The 19174-nt window shown below is 34.6% G+C and overlaps 2 protein-coding genes across 2 annotated transcripts; both read right to left on the reverse strand.

The window, feature by feature from the left end:
* Nucleotides 1-6: 6 nt before the first annotated feature.
* On the reverse strand, nt 7-1134 carry LOC133293690 (uncharacterized). Its single transcript, XM_061492294.1, has 2 exons — nt 1017-1134; nt 7-906 (listed from the first exon to the last, which is right to left on the reverse strand). The coding sequence occupies exons 1-2, from the start codon at nt 1074-1076 to the stop codon at nt 292-294; spliced, it is 675 nt and encodes a 224-aa protein (XP_061348278.1). The 5' UTR covers nt 1077-1134; the 3' UTR covers nt 7-291.
* Nucleotides 1135-12275: 11141 nt separating this feature from the next.
* On the reverse strand, nt 12276-15804 carry LOC133293680 (LRR receptor-like serine/threonine-protein kinase GSO1). Its single transcript, XM_061492281.1, has 4 exons — nt 15111-15804; nt 14147-14407; nt 13112-14020; nt 12276-12848 (listed from the first exon to the last, which is right to left on the reverse strand). The coding sequence occupies exons 1-4, from the start codon at nt 15538-15540 to the stop codon at nt 12364-12366; spliced, it is 2085 nt and encodes a 694-aa protein (XP_061348265.1). The 5' UTR covers nt 15541-15804; the 3' UTR covers nt 12276-12363.
* Nucleotides 15805-19174: the final 3370 nt, after the last annotated feature.

A 19174-nucleotide genomic window follows, 5' to 3' on the forward strand; every position in this document is an offset into this window, starting at 1 on the left:
GGAGGACGAAGAGAAACAAAAGTGTTTTTTTAGTAACAAAAAAAAAAAGAAGAAGGGATAGGTTAATGTACTCCGAAGAATACATTCCCATAGTATAATTTGTAAACTAAAGAGTTCATAAACATAACTCTCCCCCCGAAAAAACAAATGGAATGGTTTGCGATGTACAACATTCATGGTAACAAAGTATTTTTCAGAAACTATATACAGAAAGAGAAAAAATGGGGGCAAGTAAAGCCTGTTACATTTCGATAATTACTCCTTTTAGTCCCCATCTAGGTAAACATGAAGTTATCGTCTAATAACGTGCACCTCCCCTGATTGTTGATCAACATAATTAATCCATCTCTTACCACGACCATGACCACCCTTGAGTGTTGTTGAAACCGAATTACCCCCTACGGCGGAGACGTGTGCTATGTCAACTCCCTTCCCTACCGGAAGAAACACCGAACGAACAATACGACGTGATCCTTCTTCATCCACCAAGCTCCGCCATTTAAAACCCAAAGGAGCATTCCTCGAGTTAGCGTTCTTGCAGAGCAACACCGCACCCTTGCTACTCAGCTTGGCCACCCTCATCACTCTGTAGAATTCCTTTCTCCTTGAATCCACCACCATGAAGTCTATCCCCTCCAAACCATCCATCACCTCCTCCGCTTCTCCCACCACGATCTCCGGCGACATCCCTGCCTCACTCATCCTCTCTCCATATTCCAACCTTGACCTCTCATCAGGGACTATGCACACGTGCCGTCCCCCCGTGTGCCTCCTCGCTATGGCTAAACCCACGCTGGTTGGGATCACTCCCCCTTGTGACCACGTCTCCACGATGAGCTGTGCGTTCCACCCTGCCGCCATGGCCGAAACAAGCTCCGCCACGCCTGATTCACGGAAAAGCTTGCACTGCATATATAATAACAATGAAGGGAAGAAAAAAGGTTAGAGATTTATTGATGCATGGAATTTCGCAACGCATGGAACTGTGTTTGAGGTAATTAATTTTAAGTGCTTACAGATTGTACTGTGTCGATGTATGCTTTTGATGCTGTCTCTGGGGACCAGACTAGTTTCATTTTTCCTTCGATGACGCTAATTTTTTTGGGGTTTAAAGATTGGGTTGGGTTGTGTGTATCTCTGTGATAGTGAATTTTAGAGAAATTTGAGTCACGACTGTTTAATATATGAACGGGAGAGATATACAGAGAGAGAGAGAGAGAGAAAAGGATGACTATTAGAGAGAGAGAGAGAGAGAGAGTAGGATCGTTGACATTTATTCCGCGCCATTCCAACGTGTTAGATTCGGATAACTCCGTTTTTTTATGTATTTGTTCTTGTCTGTCTGTATGACTAACGATGCTGTCACGCTAACATATGATTTTCTTGTTGTTTTCTCTGTCATGTGACTCATGCCATGCGTGTTAATTGTGTATTTATCGTTAAAAAAAAATTATGACACGGTCAGGAGAATGATAATTATATAAAAATAAATATATGATAATAAAAGAAGAAAAAAAAAATATGAAAAATTATATCCATATAAAAATAGATCTATGGTAATAAAAGAAGGGAAAAATATTTCTGCATTTATTTTCAAAACGACGTTGTTTTGGTATTGAAATCTTAAAAATTTAAATATAAAAACTGTTATAACTCTGAAATAAATTAAAATTATAAAACATTATAATTTTTGCCTCAAAACGACGTCGTATTGGACTACTGCAGATAACTTATCTGAGTAACTGTAGAAAAAGTAAACCCATAAAAGAAAAAAGAGAAAAAATATTAAAATAAATAATTATAAAATCATAACAGTTGATTCGTTCTTATATGATTGATTGTGATCTTTGTATGATTGTGATATTTTTATATGACCATATAATATTTTTTTTCACCCATAAGAGGATCTATTTTCATTTAAAATAAATAATTCTAAAATCATAACAATTGATTCAGTCTTGGAGATGAATTTTACATTCACGTCAAATTAAACAACTTTTCTTTCCTGCTTTTGTTTTTTTTAATAAATTTTTTTTAAATAAAGTTAAACACTAATATTCAAAAATCTTTTAACCTCTTTAAAAATTTTCGAGAAGGAATTACCTATTCTTATTGTCAAATAGTCAATCATCCTAAATGGCTGAACTGCTAGATTAGACAAATTTATAATTTTGTATTTTATATTATATTTATAAAAAGTTCGTATCTATTTGTGTAAATTCCATAATATTTATTAAAAAAAATATGAGTGGCAGTAATACAACGTCAAACAAACACTTATCCTAAAGTTATTAGGTGAATCTGAAGAATAATTTGTCCTGACCCAAACCCTGAAGGTGAACTTCTATTTCTTTCTTTTTTTTGGAAACAGGTGAACTTCTATTTCTTGTTTCAAAAACTTGTTGTTTTGGGCTGATTGATATCTTATGATTTGTCCTGACCCAAATCTTAAAGATATGATTTCTTATCTTATGCCTAAGACATAAGCGATAAGATTAATTATCTTATCCCCTAATAATTTTACTTCACATCAAAATTTGAAACATCATTTTTCCATAGATTTTTTTTTTCCGATTTACACCAAATACAATAGATGAATAGTTATTCGATAAAAAAATCATATAATTGACATATGTCAATGTACGCAAGATTCACAATAGCTGGAAAAATGGTCAAAAGAGTTACTTTAGTAGTTTCTAACAACCAAAGAAAATTAGGATTAAATCACTAATCTGAGCCTTGCTGAGAGAGAATAAAGAGACGGAAAAAAAGACCAGATTGCAAATTTTGGAAAATAAATCAAAGAACCTATTTAACCATTTACCAACATCAATCACAACAATTGATTTAAAAATATTATATCTAATGGTTACAATTTCTGGTCCATGGCGGAATACACGACCGATAAGAAAGTATGAAAAAAAATGGAGAAGTGGAAAAGGTCAATAAAGTGAGGGTATAAGATTATTTCCAGAAGGAAATATTTGTCTTAGGGGTTTGGAGGTCACCGCGTTCGTAACGATATGAATATGACATCAATATGAATAGACCACATACTTTCGGAGTAAGTTATATGATTAAGTTCGGATACTTAACTAACCATAAATTCATTTTAATATTTTTCCCAATGGTCATCTGAATAAAGGCGTGTTTGCTTCGATGCTACGCTCACAGTAACTCCACAAAACAAAGCATGCAACGTCACAAATCACGATCCATCTGTTAATTGAAGTCATCACTTAGGTTCACATCCTCCTCCTCTCATTATTACCCATTTTGCCCAGTCTACTAGCATATCTGGACCAATTGGGTGCGCATAAACCACTTTTTAACAAGTTAAACTTATAACCACATGATTTAAGATTTCTATTAATATATATAGGAAAAATTATTTGCTCTTTTAAATGACACAACTGATGTCATTTCACTCTCACAAAGAGGTGAGACATACACTGTTATATTTTTTTATTTACCCTGTCTCCTCCTTTAAAATGACATAACTTTACCTCCTTTAAAATGGTACACGCTTTTCCCGTACACATAACAACGATAATATAAAAAACTGGTGTTACAAACAATGGGCTAGCATTACAAGATTTAATGAAACAAAATATGGAGGCCCACCATGAGCCACCAAAATTACCAGCACCAACAATTCACAAGCTTCACTCGGTATACAAAGTATATTCGTTCACATGTCAACGAGCTTAGCTTTCTATAATTCTATTAGTTTGGAGCTTGCTTTTGTTTGTTTCTGTATAAATGAGCAACTTGCAAACGATGCATAATTATTAAAATTAAACTAACCAATTTGAGAAGTAGCATTGACAATCGGTGTACTAAATAAAACAGCTCTCAAAACATGGGGCGCTTTGAATAAAAAATAACCTTGCTGGGGTAGCGGGATTGATAGAGTACCGCATGAGAAAGGAATGAGAAATATATAGTGAAAAGACTCATAAATGTAACTTAAGATTTTGTGTTGAAATTAATATGCTTTTAGAATCACTTGTGTGGATTATTGCTTAACCCATTAATGCATGGATAGAGATTTTCCCTATTTGTGGCTCCCCTAGCCGTTGCATAATAGTGATATTAGTATTAGAGCTAAGTTTGGCTTGAACTAACCAAGTATTTGGCTAGAGGCTATTTGGGCTTTCATTGAAGGAGAGCATAGTAATATGGCTAGTGCATACAAGTGTGATGTAGTCTCACACTAGTAGGTAATAAGCTAAGTAAAGACATATAAATGGAAGTACTTATAAACGTAATGTTTTAAGATTTTGGGTTGGGCAAAAAAATTAAAATAATGCATTTAAATTAAATAGTTACGCATTTAATGCTGTTTTGTAAAAAATTACACATCTGTTGCACAATGAGACGCCCCCTTTGGGCGTCACATGTGACGCCCAAAGGGGGCGTCTCATGTGCAACCTATATATACCCCACTTTCCTTTTTTCACTCATTACTCATTTACCTCTCTAACTTCTCTCTAACCGCGGTTCGTAGCGAAGCTCTGCCAACGTAGGTAAGGTCATAATACCTCATATGTATACATTTAAATAACAGTGCTAGTTAGTAATACATGTTAGGATTGATTGTATATTAGAGACTTGGAACATTAGGATAGTCACTTAGAAATTTTGTGGGATGCTATGAATGTTGTAATGATATAGTAATTTTATTATTACGTAGTTATTATTATTAATTTTTAATTATGCATTAGGGTTTAACATATTAATTAATGATTTATAAATAGTGTTAGGGACTTCGTAAATTTCGTATGTATGATGTTATTAATGCGGGAGTGCATAACTTTGTAGTTAGTTAGGTGTGATGATTAGTACGTATTGGACAAGTTGGTAGTGACCTAGGGTTAAGTATTCAGTTAGTATTATATTATTTTTGTCCGATGTATTATTATTATTTAATTGCAAATAAATAACTGTTCTACGTTTTGGCGGGACTTCATAAATTTCGATTCTAGTTAAATAAATGACGCATGTGCTTAATTTTTGTGATAATCAATTATGTCACTGCTTAACTAAATTGTAAATAAAATGGGTTGTTACATGTGATTAATTTAAATGTTGTTTTATATTATATAGTTGAGGATAATGGCTGAGTCATCATCTTCATCGGGATTTGAGTCGGATGTAGAGCCCACCGATCCCAGCATGTGGATCATCCCTGGGCCGTACAGGTGGGAGGTCCTTCGAAAGAGGACGCAAAAAGCGCATATTTCACAGTGAGTGTGGAATACAGAGCATGTACGAAAAATTAAGACCAGACGTGGGAAGCCACAAGGGGGGCCACCTACCGGTGCTATTCCACCGGTTGTCGAAGAGTACCTAAGACAGGCGGGATTCATACATGTTGCCAGGATGCAACATATCCAGGTATGTTATTTACGTCGTTTTGTATTTATGTAATTATTCAATAAAATTCGTTAACACGTGATAACTGCATAATTTATCACAAATCAATACATTTTTAATTAGTGCTCTGGTCGAGAGGTGGAGACCAGAGACACATACCTTTCACATGACCCAAGGTGAGATGACGATCACCTTACAAGATGTGGCAGACATATTGGGCTTACCGACTGACGGCAATGTCGTCACCGGATCGACCTCCGAGGATTGGCACGCTGCTTGTGCTGCTGTTTTTGGACATGTTCCAGAGGCCGGCGAGTTCCATCATTCCAGCGACCTCCGCATCTCATTCTTGGATCGACATTATACCCGGTGGACTGATCATGAGGGGAATCACGCTGCCGAGATCTACTTCACAAAAGCCCACATTGCCCGGATGTTGGGGACTTGGTTGCTGGCGGACAAGTCTGGAGGTAGCAATTTTGGTTGTCGGCTTGTCCCGTTGCTAGGTGGAGGATGTGAGGACATTGGCCGATTCAGCTGGGGATCTGCGGTTTTAACACACTTGTTCAGGAATTTGTGTGAATTGACAGATGCCCGTCGAACTGACATGGGTGGTTGCCATATTCTCCTTCAAATGTGGGCATGGATACGATTCCCACCCATTGCTCCACCACTTCCTCCTCATCCAGAGCCGGGCACACATTATGGATGCCGGTATGATTTATTTACTCCATTTGATTTCGATAATGTATGGTTGATAATGTATATACTAACTGTATACTTTTTGTTTCTGATTGACAGGTTTAATACTGTAGAAAAGTTTAAACCTCACGAGGTCACCCATTATCGAGCAACATTGGACACACTCTGTAGAGATGAGGTTAGGTGTTGGATACTTACGATGTTGTTATTTCTCTATGGTTTTATTATTTTTTTGTAACTCTATATATTGTTTCGTCTTTTTTTTGTAGGTGGTTTGGCAGCCATATATCAATTATGAGTGGCTTGACGTTACTATAGAGCAGCAGTACCTGTGGCTTGCTGCCACTTCCACTCAATTACAGTGGCTTCTTGATGCTCCCTAATGAGATTGTGCTTAAGTGCCATTTGGACATCTTTTTTTGTTACAAATTCTTGATTGACAAATAACATGTCACCAAGTTGCCACGAACCTTGTATTGAAGCCAATCCAGAGACAGAACCATCAGTACATGATTCTTGTTCGCTCTGATAACTCCAATCAATGTAGGAATAATGCGGAATTCCTTCCCAAAAAGGAATAACATCTGTGTCACCGCTGCAATTGCGGATTATAATTTTTTAATACAAACTTACTAATTCAGGTATTAAATCAGTTATCTATTCAGTTATACACAAATGGGAGAAATTACCTTCATGGTGAATACCGAACGGGGCAGACGCAACGTCATTCAACTACGGCATTTGCGCGACGACTGATTGATGGAATATTGGGATTTGAGACGCACCTATCTCACGGGATTCATCTCCTTCTGAAGCACTAGCATCCTCCGCCAGAAGACGTTCTTCAATTGCCATATATTCATCGTCGTCATCGTCATCTTCGTCGTGCATTTCCCAAGTCGGATCATTTTCATCTCCCTCAGAAAAGTTACCAACTGGAGACGCATAAGTGGCAGGAGAAACTGGAAGACGGGGAGAATTTAAATAAACTGACCTCACCGGTAAGGGAGCATTCTCGATTGCGGCAATGTCGACATACAACTCTAGAAAATCTGTCCTTGACTGGTTGCAAAATTCTTCCATTGTCATCTCCAAGTCTTCATCGTCAAGCACTTTCAAAGTAATGTATTTATCACCTTGTCACACCCTTGTCGTGATCTCAGTGATACATTGGTTGTCTGGAAGACTTAACTTCTGCCGAATTCTCTGATGCAGTTCACCAATGGTTGTGTTGCGTTGGATACGTGTCGGCCTTTTTTCACCTTCGAAGATAACACCTCGTCGACCTTCTACCTTCCTACCATTGTAATATAACACAACACGAACAGAATCAGGATTTCAGCTCATTTTTAAATAGAATAAGAAATAAAATTCAAATACTAAATTAAAGATAAAGGAATGTTGGTGGAGAAGAGAGATATGAAGAGTGAGAGAAGAGGTGTGAATTGAATGGAGGGGTGGGGAAATATATAGAGCACACATGTGACGCCACTTTTGGGCGTCACATGTGACGCCCCCCAATGAGGCGTCTCTCCCCTGGAGAAGACGCCCCATTAGGGCGTCACATGTGACGCCCAAAAGTGGCGTCACATTGTGCAGTAGATGTGTAATTTTTTACAAAACAACATTAAATGCGTAATTATTTAATTTAAATGCATTATTTTATTTTTTTTTGCCTTTTGGGTTGAGACATAATGTTGAATTACTTGTTATAGTTGAGCTAACTTAAACTCATTGGTGGTGGTTCCATAGCATGAGCTCTCCTTAGCCCGCTTGACAGTGGTATTGGAGTCAATAGTTGATTGACTTATGTGAGTCGAGTATTTGTATATGATAGTTGGTGTTCGAGATTGTAAACCTTTCACATTGGTCGGTAATGGACTAAATGTTTTGGGTTTAGACGTGGTGTCAAGCCCACTTATTGTTGTTGGGTTAGCTAAGCTCATTAGTGGTGGTTTCCCACCATGAGCTCCCCTAGCCCGCCTGACAGTGATATCAAAGTCAATAATTGATTGACATATGGAGACCACACTTAATGGATGATAAGTTGACTTGTGAGCATATTCTTCAATCATCCTATTAAGTACATCTTTGATTTCTTTGCCCATGCTCTTGTAACTAGGCCAACTGGGACTTGGATTGACTCTCTTTGTGTCATCCGACTCATCCCTTCATGTGCACCAATTGGCTCCCTTTCTTACCCAATAATGGCATTAGAGTCAATGGTTGATTGAATGGTGTAAACCTAATATTCAGGTTTGTAAGCCTCTTCCAAACCATGCTATGGAGGTCAAGGACCTGATGAATGTAGTTGAGCCTTAATGTAATCCCACGAATACTCGAAGATGCTTTTGCTTGAGGAAAAATAAATGTGTGCTTGGGACTCAGGGAAGAGAATATTCTGAATCCAAGTGTGAATAGTGAAGTCCCACATTAGTTAGAAATAAACTAAAGGAGAATCATATAAGTGAAACATATATTTGGATTAAAATATAGTATTGAGTCCACTTATTATGGTGGATTATCACTTAACTCATTTAATAATAATTCTTTTCAACCATTGATTCTCTTACGCCATTCAAATTACTTGCTCTTTTTGAAAAAAAATACACGTCAATAGACATCTTAATTTTTAGTCTAAAAAAGAACATCTCGGAATAACATATAACTAATCCATCAAGTAGCAATTCAAAACAAGCTAACATAATCTGAAGGACCGGTCTATAAAGGCAACTCTCAGAAATAATTTAAGAAATTCCCATAAATTTTTTCCCATAATCCTTTAATAAAAAAAATACTCATACGAGGCAAACACATTTTTGTAAACATTTTTTGGACACATCTTAAAAATCGTCCAGATAAGTGATATGAAATGAAATGTTCATAGCTAAGAGCAAGAAAGCACGGACACTTGTAAAAACAGGAAGAGTCGGGTCCGACACGCTCCGACACGGCGACACGCTCTGACACGCTCCGACACGGTGTCGGACACGCGGTTGACTTTTTCCGACACGTTGACCATTCCGACACGCGAATTTGACCGTGTCCGACACGGTCAAATGGTATTTTCGTAATTTTTTTTTTTTTTTTAATTTTTAATTTTTTTTTAAAAAGTTAAAATATATTAATAAAGCTTCAACCTGATCATATTAAATTTGTCTTTTTGTCTTTTTTCTCCTTAAGTAGATAAGAGATCATCTCAGCATCATTGTTATCAATTCCTATCACGCTCTTGTTGTATCTTCTTCTCTCTGATCTCTCTCTAATATGATTTGATCTCTCTATCTGATATTATATATCTCTCTCATCCCAGTTCTTATTTTTTTATTAAAGCTCCATATTTATAACTTATTGATGGGTATTATTAATTCAGTTTCATTTTTTTGTTAAATTATTAAATATTAAATGAAATATACACTATATAAATTAAAAATATTATTTAATATTAAAACGTGTCTCAACGTGTCAAAATCCATAATTTTTTAAGATTGACGTATCGGAGTGTCGTGTCGTGTCACGTGTCGCGTGTCGCGTGTCGTCCTACGCAGGCTAGGAGCCTGAGATACATAGATTTCATTGTTTGAATTGTGACCGTGTAAAATAATAATAATAATAGCAGACGTCACCGCGTTGCTAGGAGAGTACAATAGTCTACTTTTCAACATTTCGTGACCCAGAAGCAAGACCAAGTCACCCGCGATACTTGGCATAAAAAATATTTAACAAAAAAAGTCTATTAGATAAGAAAGTAATTGGACACTTTGACCTAAACAATATTAAAAATTAATATAAATAATTTAGAGTCTGTTTCACACATTTTTTAAAGTTAAAAATTACTTTTTTAAGTTAAAATTTTGAAAAAAAGTAAACACTATTTTATAATTATATAAAATTATTCATAAGATTAATCAGTTTGTTATTAGTGTAAATTATTAAGGTAAATGATAATATTTATAAATAAAAATTTAAAATAAAGTTAAAATTAAAAAATAAATATGAAAACTCTAAAAAATTGATATGCATCTATAAAAAAAATTCTTCCAAAAAGCTTTTAACTTTTTTATTATAAATTTTTTTTATGATAAGAGGTTGTGTAAAATAATATTTAACTAAATTTTTAAATATAAAGAGAAGAAAAAAAAAAAAAAAAACTCAAATAGACACTTATATATTAAGCAACAGAATACCTTGTCTTACTTTTGGACTTCGTCCATCCTCTCTTCCCGAACATTTTTTTTTCTCAACCCCTCGTTTTGGGGCTTTGTCCATCTTTCGTTCATATTCTTTAGGCAAGGGATAATTTTATCTGAAAATATGTGGGACTAGGTCATGTAAAAAGATAAGAAGAAAAAAAAAAATGAGCCTCATGTAATACCTCCTAAAATATGAGAGACGTTAAATCAGATATTTGATAAAGAAAAAAAAAATTACCACAAAATCACGATTCTCGATGCTACAATAGGAAAATGAATTTTTTGATAATGTTATCAAAACATTATTTGGTAGATCAAAATATTTCTAAAATTATAGGATTAATTTTTTTAATTCAATATTTAATTGATTATAAAATATTACTATAAATATGGGTAGTTTTACTAAAATAACCGTAGTGTGTGTGAGAGAAAGAGCAGCGTTTTTTCATTGTCATTCCAAAATGCAATCCTCTATAGTTCATTGGAAGAACACTGATCAAAATGTCACTCTTCATCAATTTTTTTACCTAAATGCCACGCAAACAGTATTATTTCTCAATCTGCCACGGGAGCAAGTTTGCTACCTAATGTAGCGAACTTCACATTTTTTTTAACTTGGTACTTGTTATCCACTAGAAATGTGACACGTCAGCAAACCTAGTAGATAAAAGTATAAAACCAAGTTCGCTATCCCGTGTAGCGAACTTGGTGTCCACTAGAAACGTGACACGTCAGCAAACCGAGTTCGCTACACCGGGTAACGAACTTGCCCCCGTGGCAGATTGGGAAATAATACTGTTCGCGTGACATTTAGGTAAAAAAGTTGATAAACAGTGACATTTTGGTCACTGTTCCGTTCATTGGACCTATGGAGCGAAGCTTTGGTGCTACTGATGCACCATGTATCGGTCCCAAAAAAGTAAAAAATTAGGATAGAGATGAAATAAAAACAAAAGTGTGAGTTTAAATGAGAAGAAAATTTATCTTTTTTAGTAAAAAGATGTACCCAAGTGGGTACATTCGATGTATAGAAAAAAATACCGGACATATGGCCAACGATGCTAAACTGGCAAAGGCAAGTTCTATGCGGTGGAGGTGAAGTTGAAGTTTCCACATGTAGTTTGGCTTCCAAAGAGCAAAGAGCTGAACCCCAATCTAGATTTTGCCAAATCGAATTGCACAAGATTGTTCTCAAGCTGACACCCTTCATTGAAGAAGAAGAAGAACGAATAACAACACAACCAAGATGAAGAACGAAGAAAAAGAGGATTAATTTTGTCCCGAAAAATTATAAGATATTCCCATAGGATGAAATTTGCAAAATACCATCCTTTGAATCCTGAGAAAATCAGATTTTGTGAAAAAAAAAATTGAAATCTTATACCAAATATAAATAAATAGAATTACTAGTTACTACAACCACTTTTATGGGGATTTTAAAAAATTCCTCCTAACAAACACTCGCTAAATTGAACGTTTAGATTCGGCTTAAATCCTCTTGGGCTCTTGGCTATATTACAGAAAGTCAGAAAAGGCAAATTTCAGATGTTGGACCAAACCCGAGAAGGGTTCATATTTTGCCATTCCATATCGTACCGCATAGCAAATCTTTAGTCTATCCTCTTATACGAACATATTTTAATATGTATTTTTATCGTAAAAGTAATCTCATATGATCTACTTCCTTATGTATAAAATTGCTCTTTAATGGTGAGTTGTATAATTAAATAAAATGACATGATAAAGTAGAAAAAAAAAAGTATGTGGTCTTCAATTGGAATGCTAATTACAAATTGTATATTAAACAGCAACATCAACCTCAAGTTGATGAAGGTGATGATTTAAAATTGTATATTAAAAAGATTTAAATTAAATTTCTTATAATTTGTCTTTAAAAAAGGTCAAAAATGAGAGATGAAGGTGATGATTTACATTTGGGCTTTAATAAATGAGTTGCAGGCAGAGTAATATAAGAATACTCTTCAAACTTCATGAGTTAAGCTAAGATTATTAACAAGTTATTGAGTATCTTAAGTTACTGTTAAGGACATGGTCTCAATGTCTCATAATACACATAGAAAGTGGTAGATCATGAAGAATGAGCAGGAAACATGCTCAACTCTTGAATCAATTCCACCATGGTTGGCCTTTGGTCAGGAAGCTCATTAGTGCACAGGATTGCAAGCTTTGAAAGAATTGCTGCTTCAGATTTAGAATATATTCCCTTCAGATTTGTGTCAACAAAATCTTCAAATCTGAATGATTCAACTGCCATACGGATTGAACCCCCTATTGTTGTCTTCCCAGATAGAACTTGAAGAATAATAACCCCAAATGCGTATATGTCACTCTTTTCAGTAAAGCGTCCAGTAGTAATATATTCAGGAGCTAGGTATCCCATGGCAGCACTTACTTTCAGTGCTGAGAAAACAACATCATCTGCAAGAAGCTTAGGGAGGCCAGCATCCATGATCAATGGGTTAAATTGATGGTCAAGAAGAACTTTTTCAACTGAAATATTTTGGTGTACTATTGTAGGTTTGCTAGCTTCATTGCTGTGCAGATACTCTATACCTGGTCATAAAGGAATAGTTAATATCAAACAGAAAGAAGAAATAGATATTATCTAAAGTAGCATCTAATGCTGCCTAAGAGGGCGAGCTAGACCAGCACTAAAAATGCTCATTAGTGACTTAAAAGGTCACGGATTCAAATCCGAGAAATAGTCTCTTTGTAAATATACAAAGGTAAGGTAAAACTGCGGACAAAAATTGCCTTCATCCCTACCCATATTGGATAAGTTGCTGAGAGAATATTGGGAGTCAGCAAGAACTAACCTTTTGCAATGCCCCTGATAATAGAAACCCTCATAGACCACTCAAGCATATGGGTGGCTTGCTCTTCTTTTTTTAAAGAAATTGCTTTATCTTCCATGTCAAGATATTGAGACAGTTTACCCCTTGTGGCAAAGTCATAGATAAGAAAGCATTCACCTCTACTCCTTGAGCAACAGAAACCTCTCATCTTAACAATGTTTTCATGTCTCAGTGAGGTTAATATGCTCAATCCCTTTACAAGTTCAGCTTCCTCAGTTTTGCAGCATGTCACACTAATGCTTCTAATAGCCACAAGAGAACCATCTCTGAGAACTCCTTTATAGACTGCTAAGAATTTGCTCTTACCCAATAAATTGGCCTCCGAAAAGTACTGTGTTGCTGATTCAACCTCATCAACATTAAACCTAAAATAGTTTAAATATTCATTGTATAATCCACTGGCATTTTGACCATCAGCCAATGAATCCCATCCATTATAATAAAACTCAAGATTAACAAGTGGAGATGGACTTCTTCTGTAAAACTCTTTAGGCTGGTTAGGACTAAGTTGGCCTTCAGAAGAATCTGATGTATTCCTAACCCTCTGTCTTTGGCGGCGATATCTGACAAAAATGAAAAATCCGGCACCTATGAAAATGATAGTGATAGTGATAGTGATAACACTTGCTTCAATAATAGTATGAGAAAGCCTTCTTGATTTTGAGCAATGGCTCTGGTTACAATGCAACTGGCTATTTGCAGGCTTCGGGAAATTTTCTGGAGGATTATTGTATATGGATACATTATTTGAGTTACCAATCTGGCTAACATAAAATTCATTATTTTTGCAAGCTCTCAAAGTAGAAAACCCAGCTCCACAGAGACCTGGGTTGTTTGCACCTTGGAATCCTTCACGTAATCTCCTCAATGCTTCATTTTCATTTTGAAAACATTAATCAGTACATGTCCAAATGCAGAAAGAGAAAAAAGAAAGCAAGTTTTAGGATGGGAGAAGGCTCAAAACATGTGAATTTTGCTGCAAGGGTAGAGGCATACCAGAAGGAACAGTCCCTGTAAGAGAATTGTTTTGGATATCTAGAAATTCCAAGTGCTCAATGGAAGCTAGTGTTGCGGGAATCACACCACTGAAGTTGTTAAAGCTCAAATTTAGCCTCCTTAGCATCTCCAAGTTTCCCAAGCTTAGAGGAATTTGACCCGTTAAACTGTTATTTTCCAAAGCAAGAGCATTAAGCTGCTTCAACGAACCCATCTGCTCAGGTATGTTCTCCACTAGCTGGTTATAGCCTAACTGCAGCACTGAACGAATAAAGAACAAGGGAACTTGGATAACATACAGAACTGAAACTAAAACCTCTCAAGTTTGACACCAAGTAGGCTCTTTGATAATCAATTACAAGGGGCTTAATTTCGTTCATTCCAAGAAGGACACATGAGATTTCCAAGTATCATTCATATCTAACACAAGTGGACTTAATAATACAGACTCAAGTATATCAAACACATAACAATGGTCATACCAAATATTCCACTTGATCATGGGATGCAGAAGAACATTTACAGTTCTCGTCAGTATTTTTTTCTCCCCCATTTATCAAAGCATATAAACCCAAATTGTACGTCTAGAAGTTAGATATTTCCTCCTATATCCATCCACATGAATTTAAAATTCATAACAACTTATTTGGTAAAATCAAAACCAGAATAGAGAGTGATGGAGCTAGGAGTTCATCAAATCTTTGTGTTAGACTGCAAACTTAAAAGAAAGGCAATTTAACATAAGTTTTGAGTCCCTTCATCCTTATTATTTCTCATGTACCAAAAAAACTTGGAGAGTTCTTCATATCCTGATACTTATCAACTCACTAATGTATTGCCCTGTCTAAGTTAGAGTGAATTTTAATTTCTCCCCTCTAACTAAATTTTCTAGGTCCGCAATTGAGGATAGATAACTTGATATACCATACTTAACAGATAAACTACCACAATAATGTATACTAACCTTGGAGGCTAGTCAGGTTCCCGATCTCTGGAGGAATGCTTCCAGATAGATTATTCACGTTGAGATAAAGATCGACCAATTCATTGAGATTTGAAATCTCTCTCGGTATCTCCCCTGACAGATGATTGTGATTCAGGTATAAACCTGACAAGCATTTGAGTTCAGCCACCGCCGGAGAGAGCCTGCCGGAAAGAGCCCTTCCGGCCAACGATATATTGGCCACTTTGTGGTGCTCGTTGCATGCAACCCCCAAGAAAGAACCACTGCATGGATCACCATCAGTGGTCCACGATTCAAGGAGCTTGTCTTCTGGGTCAAGAGAGGATTTCAAGTCCATGAGTGCTCTGAACTCTGCATTTCCATGAACCGGTTGCGGACTGGGAAATGCAACCAATAGAAACAGAGGAAGGAGGAAAAGAAGGGAATTCATTTCCGATTTTGGAGTGAAAATTCTCTAAAACCAAGCTGAAAGAGAGGCACCCATGTGAGCTTTTGTCTTAAAGATTCTAATTTTGGTCTTGGTTAACACTTCGTTGGTCAATAGTCACCTACCATGACTTTGTTAGTCTTTGTTTCTGAACTTTGTCTAAGATTTTGAACTATTTTCTGGATAGAAAATGAAGAAGGAAAGAATGAGCTAAGTGTTGAGTGGGTTATGGGTCTTCTCCTACGGTGCTTGATGGTGGAAGTGATCCTGATCAAATAAGTACAAGACTAGAAATGGAGAATACAAATACATTTGTTGTTGTGGGTAGAGTACCACTAATTATAGCATAATCAAAGAGAATACTCATAGTCATTGTGATCTTGTAAGTGATATGAAACAATAACCGTGTGGTTATTTGGAGAATTTTTTTATAACAGGCAGGTGCATGGTTAATTAATTAACTTTATGAGTTGCTGACCGACAGGTTGGTCCACATTGCATCGTGGAGGATGGCTGCCATTGGTTTGTGAAACATTTTCTATACTAGAAAATTAAAAGCAGAATAAATATATGGGTCCTGTGGACCAGTACAGTTTGACTCCGTTGTTTACAACTTTTCAATTTTGCTATAAAAGAAGAGACGTAATTCTATACATTGTTTGGTACTTACTAGTTTTCTCCTAATACGATTGGTAGCGTTGTCTTTATTCTAAGGTTTTGCATTACTGTTTCTTGATCTTGGATTCTCTTTACACTGGAAACAATTTCCGCTCCTAAAGAAAGGACGCGTTGCTTTTGACATGAGAGTAATATTACGACAAATTCATCATCCTTTATGGAATAAAACTTTAGTGCAACATGTCCAAAAAAATATTTCATCATCTAAAAAAAGAAAAAATTAAATGACAACTGATTAGATGATGTGATATTTTTTTATACGTGTCACAAAATAAATAACAGACACACTGATATTAGTTGCACTAAAGAATTATTCTCATTTATGATACACAATTTAATGGCTTTTTCACCAATATAATAGAAAATTACATATTTTATCAATTTAATTTATTTGTCAAACAAATTTATATAGAAAGTGAGTTTAAGTCATATGTCACTCTTATATGGGACTCGTATAAAAATCAAAATATGTCTGTCATATGTCTCTTCGCAATATGCATATAAAGAGTTTTCGTGAAATTAAATATCAAAATATATGTCTTGCATTGCGTTAATTTTTATATAAGTCTGCATAGATCTTATATTTTTCCTCTCGCAATAGATTGATAAATAATTTAATAAAAAAATTAAACTGATATGATTTTCCGTTACATTGGTCAGAAGCTCCGGTTTAATTGTGTGTATCTATAAGTTTTAGTTTTTGTAAGAAAAGTGATAGGCGGGTGAAAAATATGTTATTGCACTAAATGAATTCCCTTATTATTACGCAAGAGAAGCATGGGGATGATGTGTGAGAAAAAGAACCAACGTGTGAATCATTGAGCCTCAACTCAAAACGCAAGAGGTGGTGTCAGGTGTGTGAACAGGACTAACGTGCGGATCATTGAACCTCAACTACAATGATATGATAGCCCTTTAGAACGTACACTTTGGGATCATCAAATTTTTTGAAATAGGAAAAGCTGGGGGGACCCGGTATCATTCTTTTCAATGCTCTCCTCCACTTTACCAAACCCAATTTCTGTATCCTTGTTTATAAAAAGAGAAACTTTTGCTAATGGGTAAGAAAAAGAGTAATAGCGGTCTTTCCTTCCTGTTTTTGTTTGTTTCTGCTGAAAGAGACTTTAGTCCTCCTTGTGTCATGATCTGGCCGCCACTCATAATCTCGCCACCATTCTCGATATGATTATAAGAAGGGAAATAATACTCTCATGCCACATGAGATACTCCCATTTTCTTACACAAATTCGTTTTCCGTGCCAATTAATTTTTCTTTTCTTTTTTAATATAAAATATGGGACCCACATTTAACTTCTCCCTATTTTTTTTCTCTCCTACAATCCTACAACATAAGAAAAGTTAAACCCTTATAAGAATTGAGATCAGAAAACATATCCAACACTTTGAAAATTCAAATTCATTTGTTTTTCTAAAGAGCAACTCCTAACCTTCTCGTTTAATATTATTCTCACTGTATTTTTATATTGTTACTAAAATAACAAAAAATAGTTGACGAATTTATTATATCGTGATGGTTTTCTAACTTATTCCGACTTACCCGGTTGTTGATTATTATTATTATTATTATTATTTTTCAATTTTGAGTGTTCCTCTATATTATAAAATTAAAAAATAGCACTCTTTCAATGCATAAAATTATTAATATATATATATATATATATATATATATTTAATAATTTGTTATAAAAAGAGATTAATCAACTTACATTGGTATAAATTTACACATATTATTAATCATTGATCTCACTTATATTTAATAATTTTAATTCATTAATAATGTGAGTACAAGTAGGATTAATAGTTAAAATTGAGTGTAAAATTTATTATTCGATGCGAAATGATTTTCTCCTTATACACGAAATGCTTATAATATAACCAGTCATGAAAACTTTATAGTCTTTATTATTCTTAATCACTTTAGAGAACATTAACTTAGATAATGTGTTTTGTATAATTTATCATATAGCCCAGAAGTTATGAAATAAAGAAGTTTTAATGAATGCCTAAACCTATTATAAATTATTAAAAAAATTATCCTTTATATTTTTCATTAAGCAAAATTAAAATTTGTAAACAATAACATCAATTTAAAATAAATTTTACACGTATTAGTATTTTAATTTATCACGTCACAGCATGAAATGAGGCTTATTTGGGTCGTGTTACCATTCGACAATTTTATTGAATACTGACAGGTAAGTTGGAAAGGATAAAACCAAATAATATTTTTATTTATACTAAATTAAAATATATTTAGTATAAATTGGTAATATGATGCAATACTTATTTATTCTAAATAGATCATGACATATAAGAAAATATTTAAAATATAATCTTAATTATATATGATATCTTTTACATTTTTTTTATTTTTTAACCTAATTCAATTCCACAATTACAGCATTTCATAATTAATCTTAATTATATATATATATTAATTCCTTTTAGAAAAAAATCATGACTGGATGGATCCATTTAATTTAAATATTTAAAAAAATTAGCTTCGAATAAATTAACAATTCCGTCATTGAAACTACTCTTACTTGCAAAGTTGTGATAAATCTTTAGTTTATTATGTTTCTAAAGCTAATATCACATGAAGTATTAAGGGTGTTCGCGGATCTGGATTGGATCGGTTTTGGAAGAAAAAATCATCTGATCCAATCCCTTCGATTTGATCATATAATCATCCATTCGGTTGGGAGTTTTTTTCAAATCCGATCCGACCCAATCCAATTTTTTTCGGTTTGGATTGGATTGGTTTTCGGTTTTTTGAAAATCCTAAAATTTATTTCATGATTATTGTGCAAATAACATCTTTTGTATATATTGGCTTTGTAATTTTTTTTTTGAAATACAAAAGCATTCGTAAACTATAATATAGTTTTTTTTTTTAGCAATGAGATATGAAATTCTACAAAGATAAAATTTTGTTGAT

The sequence above is a fragment of the Gastrolobium bilobum genome, unplaced genomic scaffold (assembly GCF_033153095.1).
Source record: "Gastrolobium bilobum isolate Gb01-03AN ecotype WA unplaced genomic scaffold, APGP_CSIRO_Gbil_v1 utg762, whole genome shotgun sequence".
In the NCBI taxonomy this organism is placed as follows: domain Eukaryota; kingdom Viridiplantae; phylum Streptophyta; class Magnoliopsida; order Fabales; family Fabaceae; genus Gastrolobium; species Gastrolobium bilobum.

What these genes read in the sequence shown, in the direction of transcription:
- LOC133293690 (XM_061492294.1), bottom strand. Translation starts at nt 1,076, where the DNA reads ATGAAACTAGTCTGGTCCCCAGAGACAGCATCAAAAGCATACATCGAC. An exon ending in ACATCGACACAGTACAATCT is followed by an intron (nt 907 to 1,016) that starts GTAAGCACTTAA and finishes TTATATATGCAG; the next exon opens with TGCAAGCTTTTCCGTGAATC.
- LOC133293680 (XM_061492281.1), bottom strand. Translation starts at nt 15,540, where the DNA reads ATGAATTCCCTTCTTTTCCTCCTTCCTCTGTTTCTATTGGTTGCATTT. An exon ending in TACAGGGACTGTTCCTTCTG is followed by an intron (nt 14,021 to 14,146) that starts GTATGCCTCTAC and finishes ATGAAAATGAAG; the next exon opens with CATTGAGGAGATTACGTGAA. An exon ending in TATCAGGGGCATTGCAAAAG is followed by an intron (nt 12,849 to 13,111) that starts GTTAGTTCTTGC and finishes CTTTATGACCAG; the next exon opens with GTATAGAGTATCTGCACAGC.